Consider the following 20,466-nt stretch of genomic DNA (forward strand, 5'->3'; position numbering starts at 1 on the left):
TTCTGGCTCCATGCTTTATCTGACATGAGGAACACAGGCCAGTTTGCCTAGTGGGGAATAGGAAGGCGTTATTTGTTAGTTAGATGTTAGATGTAAGTAGCAGTCATGTCTGGGGGGAAATTAAGAGATGGTGACAGCCATAAGAAATGGAAACACACTGCATCCTGGCCAACCCCAGGTTTCATTATTACCAAGGCCCTGGATGTGTATGTTAAATTACAGTTGCACTGTATTATGGACTTTGCAGTTAGGCCCATGAATGTTTTCATACATATGAACACTTCAACCATACCACGCCACATAGGTGGGTTTTGTAGTATACCAAAATTATGGTGCACTGTGACCATGAAATAAAAAAATTCCTTCCAGTAGCACCTTAAAGACCAACTAAGTTAGTTCTAGGTATGAGCTTTCGTGTGCATGCACACTTCTTCAGATACACTGAAATGATGACCACAGCTATCTGCCAATCACCCATTCCCACCACCCTTCTGAGTAATACCCCTCCCTGCCTTCTCACTATATAGAAGGGTCTGGTGACTTCTGTTTCAGTGTATCTGAAGAAGTGTGCATGCACACGAAAGCTCATACCTAGAACTAACTTAGTTGGTCTTTAAGGTGCTACTGGAAGGAATTTTTTAATTTTTTAATTTTGTTTTGACTATGGCAGACCAACACGGTTACCTATCTGTAACTGTGACCATGAAACACATACATGTCAAAACACCTGGGGGTAGACTACAAAGCCCATAATGCAGTATAATTGTGATGAATGTGCATGTATGCATGAAAAGCATCAATGGCCTGAAAATCAGTGATCATTAATATACAATTATCAATGGGAGTCGTCATACATTTTATGCAGTGGACACTTATGGTTGATTTCTGCAAAAAATAAAAATAAAAAAATTAACTGCAATAGTCACCTGGGCTATTGTACATGTGCATTCCATTTCTTTCCTCTAAGGAGCTCAAGGCAGCATATATGGCTGCCACCCCCAATGTTATTCTCACTACTAACCTGCAAGGTAGGCTGTGGCTGAGAGACTGCCCCAAGGTCACCTAGTGAGGTTCATGGCTGAGTGAGGTTTTGAAACCTGGTCTTCCAGATCTGAAGTCCAATACTCTAACCACTACACCCCACTGGCAGTGGCATCATCCTGGGAGAATCCCCAGACACAGGCTGCATTACAGGTGACAAGGCAGGGGAATCCTAGGACGGTGGCATCTTTGGGCACATCCTGGCAGAGGAAACAGGAACTGAGCGCTCCTGTCTATTTGTTCCAGGAGCCAATTGAGAAAATACATTTCAATTCTGGAGAAATAATAGCAACAATGAGCTGCAGATAACAAAATTACACTGGTCCATGCAGTATCAACAGTAACAACAACAATTAACTAAATTTCTATACTGCCCTTCATCTGAGGAACAGTAGGGTGGTTTACAATATAAAAGCACAAAAATGCATACCATAATAACAAAAACAATACTCCACCCACAGTTTAAAAGGCCACTGATTCCCTCTAACACCCATTACTAGATGCTGCTAGAATGCAGACAGCACCACCTGGTGTGTATAGAAAGGGAGACCAGCGGCAGAGGAAGAAGCCAGAAGTTCATCTCTCGGTTCGGGCTTCATATATCTGCAAGGACAGCAGAGCAATGTTAAGCCAGTGAAATGGTTCTGGGAAAACTATTCCCTGCACTGACATAAGAAGTGTTGTGGCTCAGGGGCAGAGAACATGCTTTGTGTGCAAAAGGTCTCAGGTTTGGTCCCTGGCATTTCCAGGTAGTGCTAAGGGGGGGGGGGGGTAAGCCATGTCCAAAACGAGATGGACAAAATGGTGTTTGACTCACTATAAATAATGTGGCTTCATAGGACATGAAACCAACTTGGCTCCATCCATTGGTGATGAAGGAGCAGCTCCGTCAGTGCTTGGTTTCCTCTTAGCTTTCAAAGTTAGTTGCCTTGGGCTCTGTCACTGCACCTGTGGCACCCTGACCTCACTGCTGCTCTGCCCATGTAAGTGACAATGAGGCTACTGCCAGGTCCAAGGCTGTGTGGTTAGTTCTGCCGCAACACCTCGGCAGCTGCCCCTGCACAGGAGGAATTTTCATGGGTGTGTTCAGAGCAATTATTTGTCCATTGCAGATGTGAAACAAATAGCATTTTAGGAGATTGGACCCAGCACACAGCAGATATGTGAAAGGCCTAATTTTGCAACCTGTAAACAGAAAATGCTATTTCCACTCTCAAATGGGGTTTATTTTGCCACATACCCGTCTTCTCAAGCCTCAAGTGGTTTCTCCTGGGGGAGGGACATGTGGGGCTTTTGAGACCAATCAGGATGGGGTAGTGATCAAGCTTTTCATGGTCAAATGGTCCTATGTTCAGGTAAGGTAAAGGTAAAGGACCCCAGGACTGTTAAGTCCAGTAAAAGGCGACTATGGGGTTGTGGGGCTCATCTCGCTTTCAGGCTGAGGGAGCTGGCATTTGTCCACAGACAGCTTTCCGGGTCATGTGGCCAGCATGACTAAACTGTTTCTGGCGCAACGGGACGCTGTGACAGAAACCAGAGTGCACAGAAATGCTATTTATCTTCCTGCTGCAGTGGTACCTATCTATCTACTTGCACTGGTGTGCTTTCAAACTACTAGGTTGGCAGGAGCTGAGACAGAGCAACAGGAGCTCACCCCATCACAAGGATTCAAACCACTGACCTTCTGATTGGCAAGCCCAAGAGGCTCAGTGGTTTAGACCACAGCGCTACCCGCACCCCCATGTTTAACCCCCAGCATCTCCAGGTAGGGTTCCCTGCTGAAACCCTTGGAAGCCACTGCCATCCAGTATGTACAACACTGAGCAAGATGGTCTAACTCATCTCCTTATGTCAGGAAGAGGCTCCACATTGTAGTTCTGGTAACTCTCCACACAGGCTAGCCTCAGAAAGAGCTGGAGGTTTACAGTGGCTTCCAACGCAGAGATTAGGAGCGAAACAGAGATACTTGCCATTGACGTGGCTCTCCAATTCCTTGCAGCACCCCCAAAAAACAAGTCTGGTTGCACCAGTACAGAAGCTGCTTGTTGGAGAAGAGGAAAATAATAATGTTTGGCTATGCAATTATAATGCAAGCCATTGAGATGCCAACAACCGTCCTTGACTTATTCCTGGACCAGCCCCAACTCTCTCCACATATACAAACATTTGATATGGGGAAAAACGCACACACCAAAGCGACAAACTGATGCTTGATTCCTCCATGTCACATACCTCAACTTAGCAACTTCTTCAATTCCAGGCAAGAACAGCTGCCAGTTCTCAGCTTACATATTCACAGGTGAGTTTGCCTTTGCTGTTGTTGCTCAGCATAGCTTGGGTTTGCTTTCTTAAGCAAAGAAAGGGGGGGGGGGAGAAACCCACATTCACCTTGTTTCCAGGCTGCCAAGTTCACCTCCCAATCTAGAAGAAGGTCACCAACTTTTAAAGAAATTGGGTTCTGCTCCTAGGCCTCAGTCAGAAACTTGAACTGTGGACATTAGCAGGTGATGCTGTTGATCTCCATGCTGTGAAAATGTGGCTATCTTGTTTCCTGTATAAACAAGCCATTGTTAAAGGTACAGAAGCAGGATGGACTGGGGTTTTCTGGTCAGTTGGGAACCCCCTGTCTGGATGGACAGATAACCTTAGGCTAAGCAATGTCACTTTAAGACCCTGAGCTGCAGGAGAAATGGAAGGCTTATTCCTATAGATGATTGACTCAAAAGGGGTTTTGTTTCCCAATGGATTCTATTAATGATTCACAAGAGAATGTTGCATTGGCAATAGTAACCCTGTGTCCTATGGCTTATCTAGCTGCTGGAGCTGCTCCCATCCCTTCATCTCCATTCTAGGAAGAGTTGTACTTGCTGCGTGAGCCACGGGCAGGGAAAGGTTCTTCTCTGTGCCTGCCAGAGACGGTCAAAGAATCAAAGAACAAACCAGGACAGATACACAAGTCAGGAACAACACAAGACCACATGGCTTGAGCGAGGCTCACTTGACACAGAAAATCCTTCCTAGATCCCAGAGTTTCCAATGCCCAGACTGGGCTGGTGGAGTTAGCCCAGTGCCTGAGAGTACTTCACCATCTGCAGTTCAGCGATTTACAACATGAGACAGATTTCCACAAATCTCAGCAACTCCTGACAACTCTTGCTTTGCATGCAGCATGCCTCCTTAGCTCTCAAAATTGGACTCTAACTATCTACCTGGACAATACACTTCTTAGTGTAAGCATACAAAAGGTGACTCGGAAACTACAATTAATTCAGAATGCAGCTGCTAAACCGGTGCCTGGGAGTGGCCATCGGGACCATATAGCACCGGTCTTAAAGGATCTAAATTGGCTCTCAGTACGTTTCCGAGCATAATTCAAGGTGTTGGTGCTGTCCTTTAAAGCTCTAAATGACTTTGGCCCTATATACCTGAAGGAGGCCCTATATACCTGAAGGTCTCCACCACCATTGCTCAGCCCGGACACTGGCATCAAGCACTGAGGGCCTTCTGGCAGTTCCTTAACTGCAAGAAGTGAGGTTACAGGGAACCAGGCAGAGGGCCTTCTTGGTAGTCAATGCCCTCCCATCAGATGTCAAGGAAATAAACAACTATTTGACTTTTTGAAGGCATTTGAAGGCAGTCCTGTTTAGGGACGTTTTTAATATTTGATGTTTCATCATGTTTTTAATATTCTGTTTCGAGCTGCTCAGAGTGGCTGGGGAAACTGAGTCAGATGGGCAACATACAAATATTATAACAACAACAACAACAACAACAACAACAACAACTAATGGTGTTTCTTGCAGCTCCCTCTCCTTTTAAAAACAAAAAAAGAGTATCTTTGCCCCTGGGCACCCTGCAAATTATAGTGCTGGGAAGACTCTAGTTACTTGGGACTCAGCTATACAGCTGTAAATGTAACATTTTAAGTGTGTTATACAAATGTGACACTAGATGGTGATGGGGAGCTTATGGCAAAATCAATATATTTTTCAAAACTCCTTTTAAAAAGCATTTTCACAGCATTTTCATGTGTCTAGATTCCAACCTGCTGTCTTAATTAGCCATGATCCCTGATCTCCCAGGTCCTAGTCTGGCACCTTAATCACTACACCACACTGATTCCATTCCATCCTCCTCCTCCCCCCCTCCCCTACTGAGAAGCATAATGTGAATGAGTGAAGGCTCTAAGTAATAATCCACTTTTACTTTCCCAGGCTTCGCACTTGCATGGACTCATAATGAGGCATTTCCTTTGGCTGCTGTTCCTTGCAGGTAATATATGCAGGTTTTGGTATGTGCTAATGAAAGCAGTCTGGGACATCTCAAGCCCCATTTGTCTCCTGGGTCTGTAGGGTAGCATTTGGAGGAAGGATGGAAGAATATATGAGTGGCTCATGAGAAAGCAAGCAACAATACTTGCATGCATTGACTCTGGAGTCATTCACATCAAAATCAGTGGGACTTACTCCCAAGCAATAGTCTACATACCATGGTTCCAGAATCCAGCAGCAATCCAAAGAGTTGGAGGCTGCAAAAGAACCAGATACATCCCTGGCTATGAAATAGAGGAGAAGTGTCCTTTAAGGCTTTGAAGTTCTCCGCAAGCGAAAGGAGCCCAGAGGAGGTAGACTGGAGACAGGGGCTTAAAAGGCCTCAGTGCTCCCAGCCTTTGTTAGAGTAGCTTAACTCACTTTGAGCTATCCATGGTCCTGAAATGGCTGCCTTCCCACCTTCCCCACAGGAGTGGACATCAGCCATGACACCGACAAAGGAAGACTTGATACGAAGAAGTAGAAAAGAGAAAATGCTAAACCCCTAGCTAGAAAGTCACTCTCGGGACTTGAACACACTTAATAGGACATTTTTGCTTTGCACAGCAGATGCCCTCCTTTCAAAACTCCTCTCAAATTTCTAAATTTTTGTCGCACTGCCATGCGACAATGGGTGGTGGAGAGATGGATGTTTTGCACAGTGGGCATCCAGAGCCTCCTTGCACATCTTAAAATCATGGGGTTTTTTGCATTCTGGCCACTGCATTTAAAAACAATAGAGAGGCATTTATCAGGGAAACAGTGGCCTATGAGCTGAATGGAGCCCATGGCCTCTCTTCATCTGGCCCACAGCCCCCCCTTGCCCTGCCCGCCCAGCTCCAGCAATTAGATTTGGGGGAAGTGAAGCGCAGCATAAATTAATAACACAGCCTTCTTCAGTAAAAGAATAAAAGCTTTACTGAGTTAAAATAAACTTGTTTGCAAATAACTGCATAGTGAACAGAAGATTAAACTAGCTTCAGAGCATACACAGAGTTACTGAGTCACACAGAGGCTCCATTGGGCACAGTCTTCACAGAGCACAGGCTCCACCATACTCTGACACTCTCTCTCTCTCTCTCTCTCTCTCTCTCTCTCTCTCTCTCACACACACACACACACACAGAGAGAGAGAGAGAGAGAGAGACTGCCTGCAAGCAGATACAATACTTATACAGATAATGAGTCATCCTCAAGATGAGTCACAGTGATTCAGCATGCTGAGTGATTGTGCAGCTTTTCAGCATTTCACAGCATTTCTAGACTCCTTTGCTGCTTCTGCTCTCAAATACCTTTGTCACATGACAGGAAGGCCATCTATTAAAGCCTATAGAAGACTTTTTTTGAAGCTTTATTGTACAGGGAGCTTGGGGGGGGGGGAGAGGAAGGCTCACAGCTCCAAAGAGAAGGGTTAATTCTCTCTCTGTGCTGCAACATCTCTGGCAAAAACTACTCCCCTTAACTAGAAGGCATTTTCCCAGCCTGACTACAGCAGGGTAAGAAGGGTAGAACATAAGACTCAAAGTATATGTTTGTGAGAGAATAATGAGTATGGGTATGCGCCTGTATACATTCACGGTGTGAATGGATTTGTGCAGTGTGAGTCAGAGTATGGTGGAGCCTGTGGCCCCACTCACTGCTCTCTCTGGCCATGGCTACTTTGGTTTTGGCTCCACCCAGTGCTAGAATGTCGCCCTCAGAAAGTTGGCCATGGGAGAATGCAGCCAGCTACATTTTGTACTTTTGCATAATCTGATGCAAACTTGTCCATTGTCTTCATGGGAGATGATAAAAACATTAAGAGTTATTGGTTAATTTCTCAGTTCTTGGAGACAAATTCAGTTTATGGGTGACATCAAGGAGCTGGAAGCGAATTTTCATAGTAAGTGAGTAACTAACCAACCTTTCACATCCGCTTTCCCGTTTCAGGTTATATATATTGCGATTATCCCCTAAGAATAAGCCCCGATACTTTGGTTGCTTGGAAAGGCTCCTGCGTGGTGATTCCATGCCAGATCAGTGAAACACATCATTCTGCTAAGGTCCGTGCCACAGCTGTGGCTTGGTTTTTCCAGCCTGTTTGGGATAACATTTCATTTGACTATGATGGCAGTCTGTTGTATGACAGTTCCAAAAGGAGGAAAGGCAACGCAATGGCAGTAAGTCCTGCCTTTCAGGACCGGGTGAAGTTCATAGGCAATTTGGGCAACAGAGACTGCAGCCTGATGATTACTCAGCTCCAGACAAAGGACAGTGGCACGTACGGGGCAAGAGTTGTTGCTTCCGTTGGAAACTACAGTTGGAGTAACAAATGGTTTCGTAACGCTACGGTCAACGTTATAGGTAAGAGTTTTGTAGAGCAGTTCTAATTTGCCTTCATCACTTATGAAGGATGTGGGACCCAAGCCCTTCTCTTTCAAAGTGTTGACAGCAGCGTTTAATATGGCAAGTTTCAGCCCAGAAATGATGCCTGGAGGTTGCAAACTAGTTAAAGGATATGTGTAGGCTTGTGGATGTAGGACACCCAAAGATTCTCTTCCTCTTATACAGTGGTACCTTGGGTTACAGACGCTTCAGGTTACAGATGCTTCAGGTTACAGACTCTGCTAACCCAGAAATAGTACCTCGGGTTAAGAACTTTGCTTCAGAATGAGAACAGGAATTGTGCAGTAGCAGTGCGGCAGCAGCGGGAGACCCCATTAGCTAAAGTGGTACCTCAGGTTAAGAACAGTTTCAGGTTAAGAACGGACCTCCAGAACGAATTAAGTTCTTAACCCGAGGTACCACTGCATTTAAGAATTTAAGAAGAGCCTGCTGGGTCAGACCAATGGCCCATCTAGTCCAGCACCCTGTTCTCATAGTGACTTGTGAGAAACCCATCCCAGGATCTGAGCAAAAGAGCACTCTCCCCTCCTGTGGTTCCTAGCAGTTGGTATTAGGATGCATTACTGCTTACTCCTAATCCCCTCCCAGCTACGGTTCCCAGAGTAGATTAACAATCAATCCCTCTTTGCAGGGAATCCTAGGAATTGTAGCTCTGGGAGGCAAATGGGGTCTCCTAACCACTCTCAGCGCCCATAATAAACCACAGCTCCCAGAATTCTTTGGGGGAAGCCATGACTGCTCAAAAATGTATAGTGTGAACGTTGCCTTAGATATGTCCATTAGTTTCAATGGGCCTACTCTGAGTAGGAGTTAGGTGGATATAAGCCTGGACATTGATGTAGGAAAGACGCCAACATTTAGATAATTAAAGATGCACATTAATTGATTGCCCAATGTGCTCAGTCCCTATTCCTAACAGCTAGTTACTTATATGAGTCTCTTTTTTGTTGACTGGTTTTTAGCCACATTCTCCTGTTACCCTGAGTATGCAGGTGCACTGTAATAATGTTGTGATACGTATCATCCAGAAAGAAACATTTTGATCTGATTTTCCAGACAGCCCCAAGGGTGTCCATGTTGGCATTATGAATGACCTGCCCATAAAAGAAGGAGACACGGTTGTGCTGCGCTGCTCTTCAGGCAGAAATTACTCCAGAGACAACTGGTACAATTGGGTCAAGTCAGATCACCATTCAGTTGAGCATAAGTATAGTGCTTCAGAGCTGTTAATCTTCCCTGCGACCTCTGAACCGGTCACATCTTATGAATGTGAAGCATGCAACAATGCTGGCTGTACTTTATCCCAAATGGTCACCGTGGATGTACACTGTGAGTAGCACCACTTTATTTACTAGTTGGGACCCTAAGGCATTCTGCACCGACAAATCCACAAGGACAGGGAGAGCAGCATGTTTGGTCCATCCAAGGTACATAGCATAAATGCACAGTCTACCTATTTGTGCAGCCAATTCAGGGATTGCAGGTTGAATACAAATGGATGAAGTCCAGGTTCCTGCAGACAGAGCTTTCTTCTTCCAGCATCAGGTCCAGCTCTGAGGGCCTTCTGGCGGTTCCCTCACTGTGAGAAGCGAAGTTACAGGGAACCAGGCAGAGGGCCTTCTCGGGAGTGGTGCCCACCCTGTGGAATGCCCTCCCATCAGATATCAAGGAAATAAACAACTATCTGACTTTTAGAAGACATCTGTAAGACAGCCCTGTTTAGGAAAGTTTCTAATGTTTGATCTTTATTGCTTATTATTATTATTATTATTATTATTATTATTATTATTATTATTCTGTTGGGAGCCACCCAGAGTGGCTGGGGAAACTGAGTCAGGTGGGCAGGGTATAAATAATTATTTATTTATTATTATTAGCTAGATAATACACTGTGGATGTCAAATATTTGATAGTGTTGTGTTTTATGAAAGTGTGGACCTTTACCCATAGAAACTGTGGACTATTTTTAGTTGTCAGATAGATCCACTGAGGCAAAAACAATTTGGTGATCTTTTTCCATGCTCCTAGAAACTGAGAGCAATGTAAACTGTGAGCATTCACAGTTGGCCCAAGAAAAAAATATGAGTGCAGGGTTGATAAATTATGTTGTTTTCCTGACTTCAATGCTGTTTACTTGATATGCAACAGATCCTTAGATGACATGACTTTCCCGGGTTCAGTTGACCAGTTGTGGGGTTTCTTCATATGATGGTTTCTCTTTGTCCTCCTCTCTTCCTGAAGTTGCCCCCAAAGATGTAAAACTAAAAATGACGCCGGCAGGCAAGATCCAGGAAGGGAAGTCTGTTCAGCTGAAGTGTGAAGTTGGAAAGGCAAAACCCCAGAATCTCACATACGCATGGTACAAAGATGGCGAATGGCTGGAGATGGACTCTGCGACTGAAGAGTTGTCCATTCCAGAAGTTACTTTAGCACACTCTGGCAGATACAGGTGTGAAGCCAGCAATAGTGTGGGCACATCGCGGTCCTCACCTGTCACACTCAGTGTTATTGGTGAGTAAGACAAAGAGAGAGAGACATTGAAATTGTACTAATGATAAAATCTTAGAGCTTGACTTCTGTGTTGTAGCCTCTTAAATGTGACTATTATTACAAATACATCATTATGTGATATAATGAGGCGCAAGCTGATGACCATCTACCTTGAACTTTTCCCATTTCAGGTTTCTTGTCTGATGAAAGTGGACTGAGGAAACATGCTAACTCTTTGGTGGCCTGGAAAGGATCCTGTGTGCTGATTCCATGCGAGATCAGCGGAACATTTAACTTGGCTACAGTCAACGCCACAGCTGTGGCTTGGTACTTTGAGCCTTTTTGGGACCACAATTTGCCGGATTATAATGGTACCTTGTTGTACAACAGCTTCAAATTCACAGAAGGCAATGCAAGAAGTGCTGCTTTTCAGGGTCGGGTGAAATTTTCAGGGGACCTAGGTAATAGAGATTGCAGCTTGATGATCACTCAGCTCCAGAAAAGTGACAGCGGCAGGTATGGGGCAAGAGTTGTTGCTTCTGTAGGAAACTATCCTTGGAGACTCAAGTGGTTCCTTGATGCCACAGTTAATGTTACAGGTAAGAGCTTGGCAGAACAGCTGTGATTTTTTCTCTCCATCCCATATAAAAGCGGTCTTTTAGCTGAGATGCAGAACCCTCCCTTTCAAAGTATCAGCAGCAGTGTTTGAATGGTCAGCTTTCAGGCCAGAAATGATGTTAGCAGTGAATCATTCCCTCTATTTCCAAATTTCAGAGGAGAGGGGAGGTTTCTGTGTAGCCAAAACCCATGCACAAGTGCTGTGTGTGTGTGTGTGTGTGTGTATATATATATATATATATATATATATATATATATATATATATATATATATATATATATATATATATATATATATATAATATTTTTATTAAGTTCAACATACCAATTATTATACATTCCACAGAACTTCACATCTTATACAATCTTTTTGGACTTCCATCAGCACCTCTGATGATCCACCATTTTTATCATTTCTTCTGTATTTCTTAAATTCCTATTGCCTTTAATTATCTTAACTCACAATCCGTCTCTTTAACCATTTTTGCAATAATTCAAATAATTTACCTCACAAAACTTCTTGCAAACCTACAAACGTAATCTGGCCATCACAATTACTTTTCAAATAGTCCGTAAATTTACACCAGTCTTCTGTGAATCTCTGGGATTCCATTTGTGAATCTCGGGGATTCACAGAGAGGCATGAGTGCTGAGTATTAGCAGGCTCGGGGTCAGTTCAAGGTTGGCATAAGTACAAGTGATCTTTAGAAAAAAAATACTAAGACAGATTTAGGGAACCTGTGAAGTGAAGGCCCAAGACAGGTGTTGATCATTATGTGAGCTGCGCACAGGTGGTCTGAAGCGAGCGAGCGAGCTACCACCATCCCTGTGGAGCCTCTTTTTATTGAGACAAATATGCAAGCCAGGCAGATACATTTTTGGGCTGTGACCTTTACACATCTTCTGTCCCGAAATCGTGGGGTGGTACAAATCTATTTTGGCACCTGTTCCACAGCGTCATTTTCCCCTTGCGCAGTGTCTGACGTAGGAGACAAACGTCTCATGGAAAAGGGTTACAGACAGGACACCGCAAACTGCTGAGATCGCGAAAGGTCAGGCAGAGGTGGAACGATGTACAGACAGCTGTGGCTTGTCTGGGGGGGGGTTTCCCTGCACCCCAAGGTCATGCGTGCAGGCAGATTGTGGCTGCCTGCTGGTGGGGAAGTGTGCTCCCTCTGGACCCCACTCCCCACTCCGCGATATCCCTACAAACCTGTATGACCCCTCCCCCCGCAGATGTTGCTGGGCTTGCAGGTGAGAATCCAAAGAGAACTGAGCATGCTCAGTGGCCGTGGAATGCTGATGGAATGTTGATGTCATCTGTTGAATTTCTTCACATCAAACTACTGAAGATGTAATGATAATTCTTTGGTTGCATACATTTTTTTTTTAAATGAGATGGACTGCCTTGATTTTTCTTTAGCAGTTTCTAGCCATCTGGAGCAGCTAGAACATGATGCTGAAAATGGAAGTGGTAGTACATTATGACATGCCGTCCTTTCCTAGATAGTTGTATCAAGAAAGTACAAGAGCAATCTTGTTGGTACAACTGACTGGGCCCCAAGAAAGAGACAAGCAGGTGGGCCCACTGAGGTTGGTCAGCCCACAGTGTATTGTGTCCAACAGCCCCCCAAGGCCTGGAACTGTGCTAAAACACAGGTGGATACTGATGTTTTGGAGAAATTCTGTAGCTCAGTGGTAGAGCAGCTGCTTTGCATGCAGAAGGTCTCAGCCTCAGTTCCCAGCATCTCCAGATGCTTCATCCACACATATACATTTAAAGCACTCTTATACCACTAACAATCATGGAACATTGTTGGCAATGTTGCTTGTTACCAGGGCTTTCCCACCCAGCTGGAACTCACCAGAACTGAGTTCCGGTATCTCTCAGGTGAGCACCATTGCCATTATAAGAGAACAAAGGAGGCGTTCATGGTGGGTTCCGCCAACTCCCCCCACCCTAGAAAAATAGCACTGCTTGTTATGGTTTTGGAAGTAATATCTCCATGAGGTCAGCACCTTTAACAAACCATAGCTCCTATGATTCTCCATGACGGTTAAAGTGGTATAAGAGTGTTTTAAACACATTGTAGGACTGGGTGAGACTCCTGTCTCAAATCCTGGAGAGAGCAGCAGCTGTTCAGTGTAGAAAATATTGAGTAGATGGACCAATGGTTTGGCTCAGTAAATGACAGCTTCCTATGTATTGGTGGCAGTATCCATCAGTTTATCTAGTACCTCTTTATCATCACTTTGCCCTAACTACTGCTATTTTTCTTTCCTTTCCTTCTGTGGATTCAGAGTCACCTCCAGAACCCAGGTTGGAAATAGTCCCTGCAATAGTCCATCAAGGGAGGACTACAGAAGTGGTCTGCTCGGTGCCTTACCATTGCACCGATGTGCTCGTACTCTTGACTCTCAGTGGCTTAGAGAAGCATCACTTGTCTCCACAAATAACCATGCTTGAAAATCAAATCATGAAGACGGTGACGTTTGAACCCACATGGGAGGACAATGGGAAAACGGTGGGCTGCTCGCTGAGCAATCTGGACGGGTCAGAGATATCCCACAGTACCATGAAACTGAATGTGAGATGTGAGTGCACAGTGGGAAAGGATGGGTCTTTTTGTGGATTGAGAAGATGCTGCCCGATGGGAGCAAAATTCAACTAATGCAGTTAGCCACGTCATCACAAAAGCTGCAATAATATGCACCAGGGGTAGTGAAAAAGGGAATCCTTTCCACACGAAGAGCCATCTAAGCTCTGCATTTAAACCTCCAAGGAAGGAGTGTCCACTTCCTGATGTTTATTCAGAATCTCCTTTCTTGTAAGTTGAATCCACTGGTTTGGGTCTTAGCCTCCAGAAAACCCTTTAGATATTTGAAAATGGCTGTCATATCTTCTCTCATTCTCCTCTTTACCAGGCTAAACATGCCCAACTGTTCCCCCAACTCATAAGGCTTTGTTTCCAGACCCTTTATCACCTCAGTTTGTTATTATGTATGCAATCCACAAACAGGCACATTGACCTGATTTTCCAGATCGTCCCGAGGATGTCCAGCTTACAATTATGAATGATTTGCCAATCAAGGAAGGAGATGCCGTCATGCTGAACTGCTCTGTGGGCAGAAGTAATCCTGGAAACAACTGGTACAACTGGGTTAAATCAGATTCACATACAGCTGAACATAAGTATAGTGGCTCAAATGTATTGGCTTTCCCTGCGACACCTGGATCTGAAACGTCTTACACATGTGAAGTGTGCAACTATGTTGGCTGTACCTCATCCCAAGCAGTCACTGTGGATGTTCATTGTAAGTAATGCTACTTCATTTGCTTTCTAGAAGTCCTGGAGCACTCATCATTGACTAATGTACTTGCTCACAGGAAAAGGAAAAGCTTTTGGAGGCAAGTGTATTCATTCAACACATTTAACATGTCCAAGACAGGCACAGCCACTGCACAGCCCATGAAGCAAATTCAGGGGTTACAGCCTGAATGCTCAAGGCACTAAATCCTCTGTTCATTTGTGGATGGCTGGTACACTGTGGATTCCAGGTGCTTTGTAGCCTTGCTTTGAAACATGTCAATGGAAACTGTTACAATTTATACATAAAGACCAACGGGGGGGGGGGGGGATTTGCTTTGGAGAGTTTGAGGATGATGTAAGCAACAAGCTCTCGCTGATTGCACAAGAAGGTAGTGTGTGCCTGGGGTAGGGCTGCCACATTCTGTAGGCATGTGTCTTTGGGGACAGTACAGGAAATTCCTCTCTTGTGCAACTGGCTTTCATGCATGCCATGGCACTGCCAGGCAAGGAATGTCCAGCATGAGGAATTAACTCTTTATTAGAAGTACACTTGCAAGTTAGGAAAAGGCATGTCCACCAGTTCTACATCTCTCAGCTACTCCTAGGTGTGCACCTGATGAGGCAGTTGCAGCGACAGAGAGGCCTCAACCTCAGCTTATGTATCTCCCCAGTGCTCCCCCCCCTAAAAAAATGTTTAGGGGTACTCCCATTTTGATTCAAGCAAATCACCATTTTATAGTTCAAATCGGGGGAAATAAAAACAATAAATGGACAAAAGTACAAAGGTTCACAAAATGTTTAGGGGTATGCATACCCCCATGTCCCCCCAGAAAAAAAGCACTCTATCTCCCCTACCTGAGCTGTGTGCAAGCAGGCGAGGACTATGTCTGTGTGTAACCTGTTTCTGTGTCTCCCATTTCAGTTCTCTTCTGATCCTGGGAGACAGTGGAGCAGGAGAGGTGGGGGCAGGAGGCCGTGGCAGCGTGGGGATCCCTGACTTTACACCAGCCTGACCTATCTCTTTCTCCTCCTGCACCTGTTCTTCACTCTCCAACGCTGCAGTTTCTCCTGCCTCTGACTTCAATCCCCCTTTTCCTGGGTCCTCTCCTCAGCATCTAACACCCATTCCTCAGTGTCCAGCCAGTCTCTGACAGTGCAGCAGAACCCTTGGTGCTGCAGTGATGATGATGATGATGATTTTGCATTCATTTGCTTGTGTCTTTGTGTGATGCTTTGTAGTTGTTCTCCCTTCCTGCAGTTGCTCCCAAGGAAGTATACATTTTGGGAATGACAGAAAAGGTGGTCCATCAGTATAGCCGTTTTCAGGTGACATGCGAAGTGAGAGCAGCTAACCCTCGAGAACTGAAATACGCATGGTACAAAGATGAGCAACAGCTGCTGCAGGACTCTGCAGATAATGTGTTGACCATCCATGAAGTGAAACCAGAGGATTCCGGGACCTACCATTGTGAAGCAAGCAACAGCGCAGGCCCATCTCGCTCCCCAGCCATTCTTATAGATGTCCGTTGTGAGTAAGATTGATTGACCTTATTTATATGCCACCTTTCCACAGTGGGCTGGGCCCAAGATGTCTTGCAACAAACATCCTCTTATTACCAGAATACAAAGAATTGCAGGGGTGGTTGTGGCTAGGACTGCCTTTTTTCCGTTCTGGCTGGTTCTCCAGCTACGAACCCTTTTGGATAGAGATGACTCGGTCACTGTACTCCATGGTCTGGTATCTTCCAGATTAGATTACTGCAACACACTCAACATGGGGCTGCCCTTGAAGGCGATTCAGAAGCTTCAGCTGGTCCAAAATGCAGCAGCCAAATTACTGGCTGGTGTTCCATTTAGATATGATACAACCTCTATTTTAAATAGCTGCATTGGCTGCCAGTTCATTTCTGGGCCCAATTCAAGGTGTTCACATTGGTGTTTAAAACCCTTAAACATCTCAGGCCTCAAATATCTGAAAGACTGCCTCCTTCTCTACAGCCTCACTTGGGTGCTGAGATTGGCCCTCTGCCCTCAGAGGCTGAATGTGGTGATGGCCTTGGACTGGGCATTCTTTGTGGTGGCCCCTAAGCTGTGGAACTCCCTCTCAACAGTGGTACACCTGGCACCTGCATGATACAACTTTCAGAGGATGCTGAAGATGCGCCTCTTTGCCCTCACATTTAACAGTTGAGGTGTACGCTTTTAGGATCCGCTTTGTTTTTATGGCTTAAAGTTGTTCTAAATTGTTTTTAATACTGTTTTAGTGCTGTAGCTTACCCCTGGATCTTAAGGTGAAGGATGGGTAATAATTGACTGATTGATTAATAATAATAATCTCTCCTCCAGAGGAGGCTGAGGGCAGCAAAATGGAAATGCTGTAGAGGATGATGGTGGTAAGTCCTCTTCTTCCTGGAAGTTGCAGTTGCTGGTGCTGGTTTTATTGAAATGATGGGTTGTTTGAAGCCTTCACGCTTGATTCCTTTGTTCTAATACCTAGGCACTAATCCTATTGCACCCCACAGCTGAGCACAGAATCCCAACATCTCAGACTCTGAATCTCTGTTGTAGGTACCAGTGGCCTTTTTCTTATGTCATATTTTCAAGCAGAGGTCATGGATGCTCACTCCACCCCAGCTGATAGAAACCAAGTCATTGCTAGTAGAAGGTCACACATCCTTCAGACAAAAAGCCAGCTTCATTTGATAATAGGATTGTGGGGCCAAAATGAAATGTTGCCTACATTAAGCATTCCCATATTCAGATTCTGAATTTTGCATCTCGCAATGTTTTCCATTTTGCTTTCCAAAATTTGCCTTGGGGTTTTGAAAGGCATAGAACCTCAAATAACCTAGGAATTAGGTTTGGGGCTGAGTAAACTGAAGAGCTCACCTTCAGTGGGTGGTGTTTAAGACTAGTCCTACTCAGGGTAGACCCATTGATGGACATGGCTAACTTAGGTCCATTAATTTCAATGGGTCTACTCTGCGTAGCACTTAATTGAATACCACCCAGTTTGTGCAAGAATTGGCAGGAACCACCTCAAAAGCAATATGCATAAGAATCCTTTGGATTATATCTGGCCTAGAGATGTCCTGAGAGATCTGAGAGTGAGGTGCACAACTTTACAGAATGATGCAGATAATGCTAGGGGTCTGTTAGTTGTGGGGATGGTAGGATTACGGATGTAAGATGGCACCCTTTTCCACCACATGCAGCACTGTTCCCATGCTGCTGCAGTTCTACCTCCAAAAACTACATTATTTGTCTTCCTCTCCACTGTGGGAAATTTATGTAGCTTATGCAATATATGTAATTAACTATGGTGTCATTACATTATTCCATCTCATTTATTTCAAAATAAAGGAAACACAGTGCAAATGGGAGCAAAAGCAAAGCATACGTAATAATAATAATAATAATAATAATAATAATAATAATAATAATCCAACAAAATATTAAAATACAATAGTCAGTCAAACATTAAAAGTTTCCCTAAACATTTGCAGTCTGAAAGCAACAACAACAACAGCAAAGCAATCATATTCATTGGACTGGGTTATTCAGAATGGCATGGGATGATTAAGTGGACGTAGACAATTTCTTCTCCTGTTTCTGTTTTTGTCATAATTCTCCGACATCTCCGGAATATGATGTTGAGTATGTTTTCTTTCTTTGCCCCAAAGCCTGATTTATAGGGATTTCAAAGAACTGAAACAAGCAGTCATCAATATTGTGACCACCTTTTGAGAACAGAGAAGCAGAGCAAAGCCCCAAAGGATATGTCTGGATAAGAGAACCTAGAAGTAACCACAAAGGAGGAGAGGCAATGAAGATCCCAACTACATTCTCACAAGTGATGATTCTTCCGCCATACTTTCCACTCTTTTCTTAAATGTTGTCTTGTGTTCACATCCCGTTTGTAAGAGAATGAATTCTTGATAAACATCTCCTTAAGATGAATCTTGGTTTAAACCCCCATTTAGAATCAAACAATGTTTGTAGGGTACCACATTGGCTACGTTGGACCCAAAGCTTAGGCCAGTCTGGAAAGTCTCAGGTTCCTGCCTCCTCATCTCCCCACTTTTGCCTTTTCCTTTGGTGCACCGTCTCTGCATACTGACTGGGAAGGGCCATTGCTCAGTGGCAGAGCATCTGGTTTTAATGGAAAAGGTCCCAGTTCCAAACTCTGCTATCTCTTGCTCTGGGCAGGGGAAGATTCCTATATGAAGCCCTGGAGAGCTGAGGGAAGCCAATAACAGCACTGACTTGAATGGACCAACTCTCCTTTGAAATCTACTTCACTGAATTTTGCATTGCACTAGGGAATATCACTGGCAAAAATGTGCTTATTAGGCATAATTGCATACAAAAAATTCCATACATTCATCTGTGCATGAAAATGTGTTTGAATCTTCTCAAAAACATTCCCCAAATTGATGTAAAAATGCAGCAAACCTAACGACTGAAAAACATGAGAAAGAGAGGGAAACCAAAATGGGCAGATTTCTCTGACCCTCATGAACATGCACTGAATTTGACTTGCAAAAATGGAAGTCACTTTCAAACTCCCACCATCACCCCTGGCTATTGATCATGTTTGCTGGGGCTGAAGGGAGTTGTAGTTTAGCAACATCTGGAGGGCAAAAGGTTACACACTTGTACTCCTATCAAGACAAGGGATAGAGGTCAGGAGATAAAGATGGTAGAATGGCCAGTACCAATGCTTTGTGGACAACATAAATGTACCCCCATGAATTGGTAGGGAACGATTCTTCTGCTGATGTCCTGAACCCATGGCCTACCTTGTGGCAAGTCAGGAGTCAAGTCCCTAGTCCAGGGTCAATCCACATGTCCACATGTGTGCTGCATCATGTGATTGATTATGTGTGGTGGGGCTTACCTGGGCCCCCACAGTATTTTATTCAACTTGGCACCCCTGCACTGTTGTGTTTTCTGAACAGCTGTTGTCTTGATTCTAATGAGTTTGTGTGAAAACCAGCCTACTGTTTGAAACTGAAATTTACATCCATTGCTCCTCCTACTTAATCTCTGGCCCTGCCCACCACTGGCACCCAGAACAGAATGCAGTCTTTGGGATGAGTAAGGTTGACCACATCTGTTCTAATCCAAATTTAACCCTCATTTGGCAATTCTGTTCTTAGCTGTTAGTTTCCTCCTGGAGCTTGCTGAGCTGATCAAAGTGTCTTTAAATAACATATTAAACATTAGTGTTGGCATTGCTAACCAAACATGAATACTGCTGTACAAAGCAATTGCTAGTCTACATGATTTGACTTGTTTTTTGTTTTGCTTTCATTTTTTAACAGACTGTTGTATTCATCCTTTGGGTTGCTCTGTATATTTTGTTCTGTTTTCTGAAAAATAATAAAAATGTCAGTTTTAAGAATGAATTATTTGGATAAGTAGATTAAGTCTGGACTCCAGGGTGCTGACATGGAACTGTAGCGAAAATTACATCATTTTGTGCCCCTCATGCTATCGCTTTGATAGTCAGTAGGCGGAGCTGTTTCTTTTTCATCAGGCTAGTTTTGGCCAGAGTCACATCAGCAACTAGAGTCCCCTTGTTCATGAGAGCTTATTAGGCAAACACACAGAGCTTCCAAGGTATTCTGGGCCACCTGCTGGCTCTGGGAAGGAACTGTAAGTCTCCCTTGCTCAGCAGCATTGAGACACTGTGAGTGAGCCTATAAGTGAGGGGAGTGGCAGATGCAAAAAGATGACCAGGTCACACAGCCAATATGCTGACCCTTCTTCTACAAATCTTTTGAAATTGCAGGAGCCTCATTAGCCTCAACTGCACTTTCATCTGGCCATTCCACAACCTTGTCTTCCAATTGAACTCTGCTCCAAACAAGCTTCAAGGAATAATTGTTCATTCAGGCAGGCTTGCAATTCCAAGGGGCACCATCTCCCTGTCTATTGCGCACCCTTCACTCCTGCTGAAGGTGTTTTTCCTTTCAGCTTGGATCGCATTTAGTATTAGAGCCCAAATGGAGTTGGGGAAGAGCATTGGGGGTGGGAGTTGTGTTTGACCATCAGTTAAGGGAGGAGGGCTAGGGCAAAGGGTCCAGTATACCCTGTACTTGCATCCCTCTGTTGTCCTCGATTGTAGTTAAATTGTAGACTTGTCTTTGAAGACATGGGTCTGCCACTGTGGTCTTTAACTAGGATGTGGAATGTCAGGCCTGGAAGCTGAATGCAGCCTTCCTGGGTGTTTTTATCTCTCCCTCAGAGCTCTCTGAGTGCCCCCTGAGTGTTGTTGCTTGGCTGGAATGTGTCCTTGAACTCTG

The 20,466-nt window shown here is 44.4% G+C and overlaps 1 protein-coding gene across 2 annotated transcripts; it reads left to right on the plus strand.

Moving 5' to 3' along the window:
* The first annotated feature begins 3,033 nt into the window (after window positions 1–3,033).
* On the plus strand, window positions 3,034–19,566 carry LOC310850033 (B-cell receptor CD22-like). Of its 2 annotated transcripts, XM_083751047.1 has the most exons (10): window positions 3,034–3,340; window positions 5,256–5,313; window positions 7,281–7,694; window positions 8,793–9,065; window positions 9,978–10,247; window positions 10,418–10,825; window positions 13,146–13,439; window positions 13,887–14,159; window positions 15,414–15,683; window positions 17,839–19,566. In XM_083751047.1, the coding sequence occupies exons 2-10, from the start codon at window positions 5,280–5,282 to the stop codon at window positions 17,841–17,843; spliced, it is 2,241 nt and encodes a 746-aa protein (XP_083607173.1). In that variant the 5' UTR covers window positions 3,034–3,340; window positions 5,256–5,279; the 3' UTR covers window positions 17,844–19,566. The 2 variants fall into 2 exon arrangements, with proteins under 2 accessions (XP_083607173.1, XP_083607174.1); XM_083751048.1 differs by lacking the exon at window positions 8,793–9,065.
* The last annotated feature ends 900 nt before the right edge of the window (window positions 19,567–20,466 follow it).

Source organism: Podarcis gaigeae, assembly GCF_964106915.1.
Source record: "Podarcis gaigeae genome assembly, chromosome: 8".
Classification (NCBI taxonomy): domain Eukaryota; kingdom Metazoa; phylum Chordata; class Lepidosauria; order Squamata; family Lacertidae; genus Podarcis; species Podarcis gaigeae.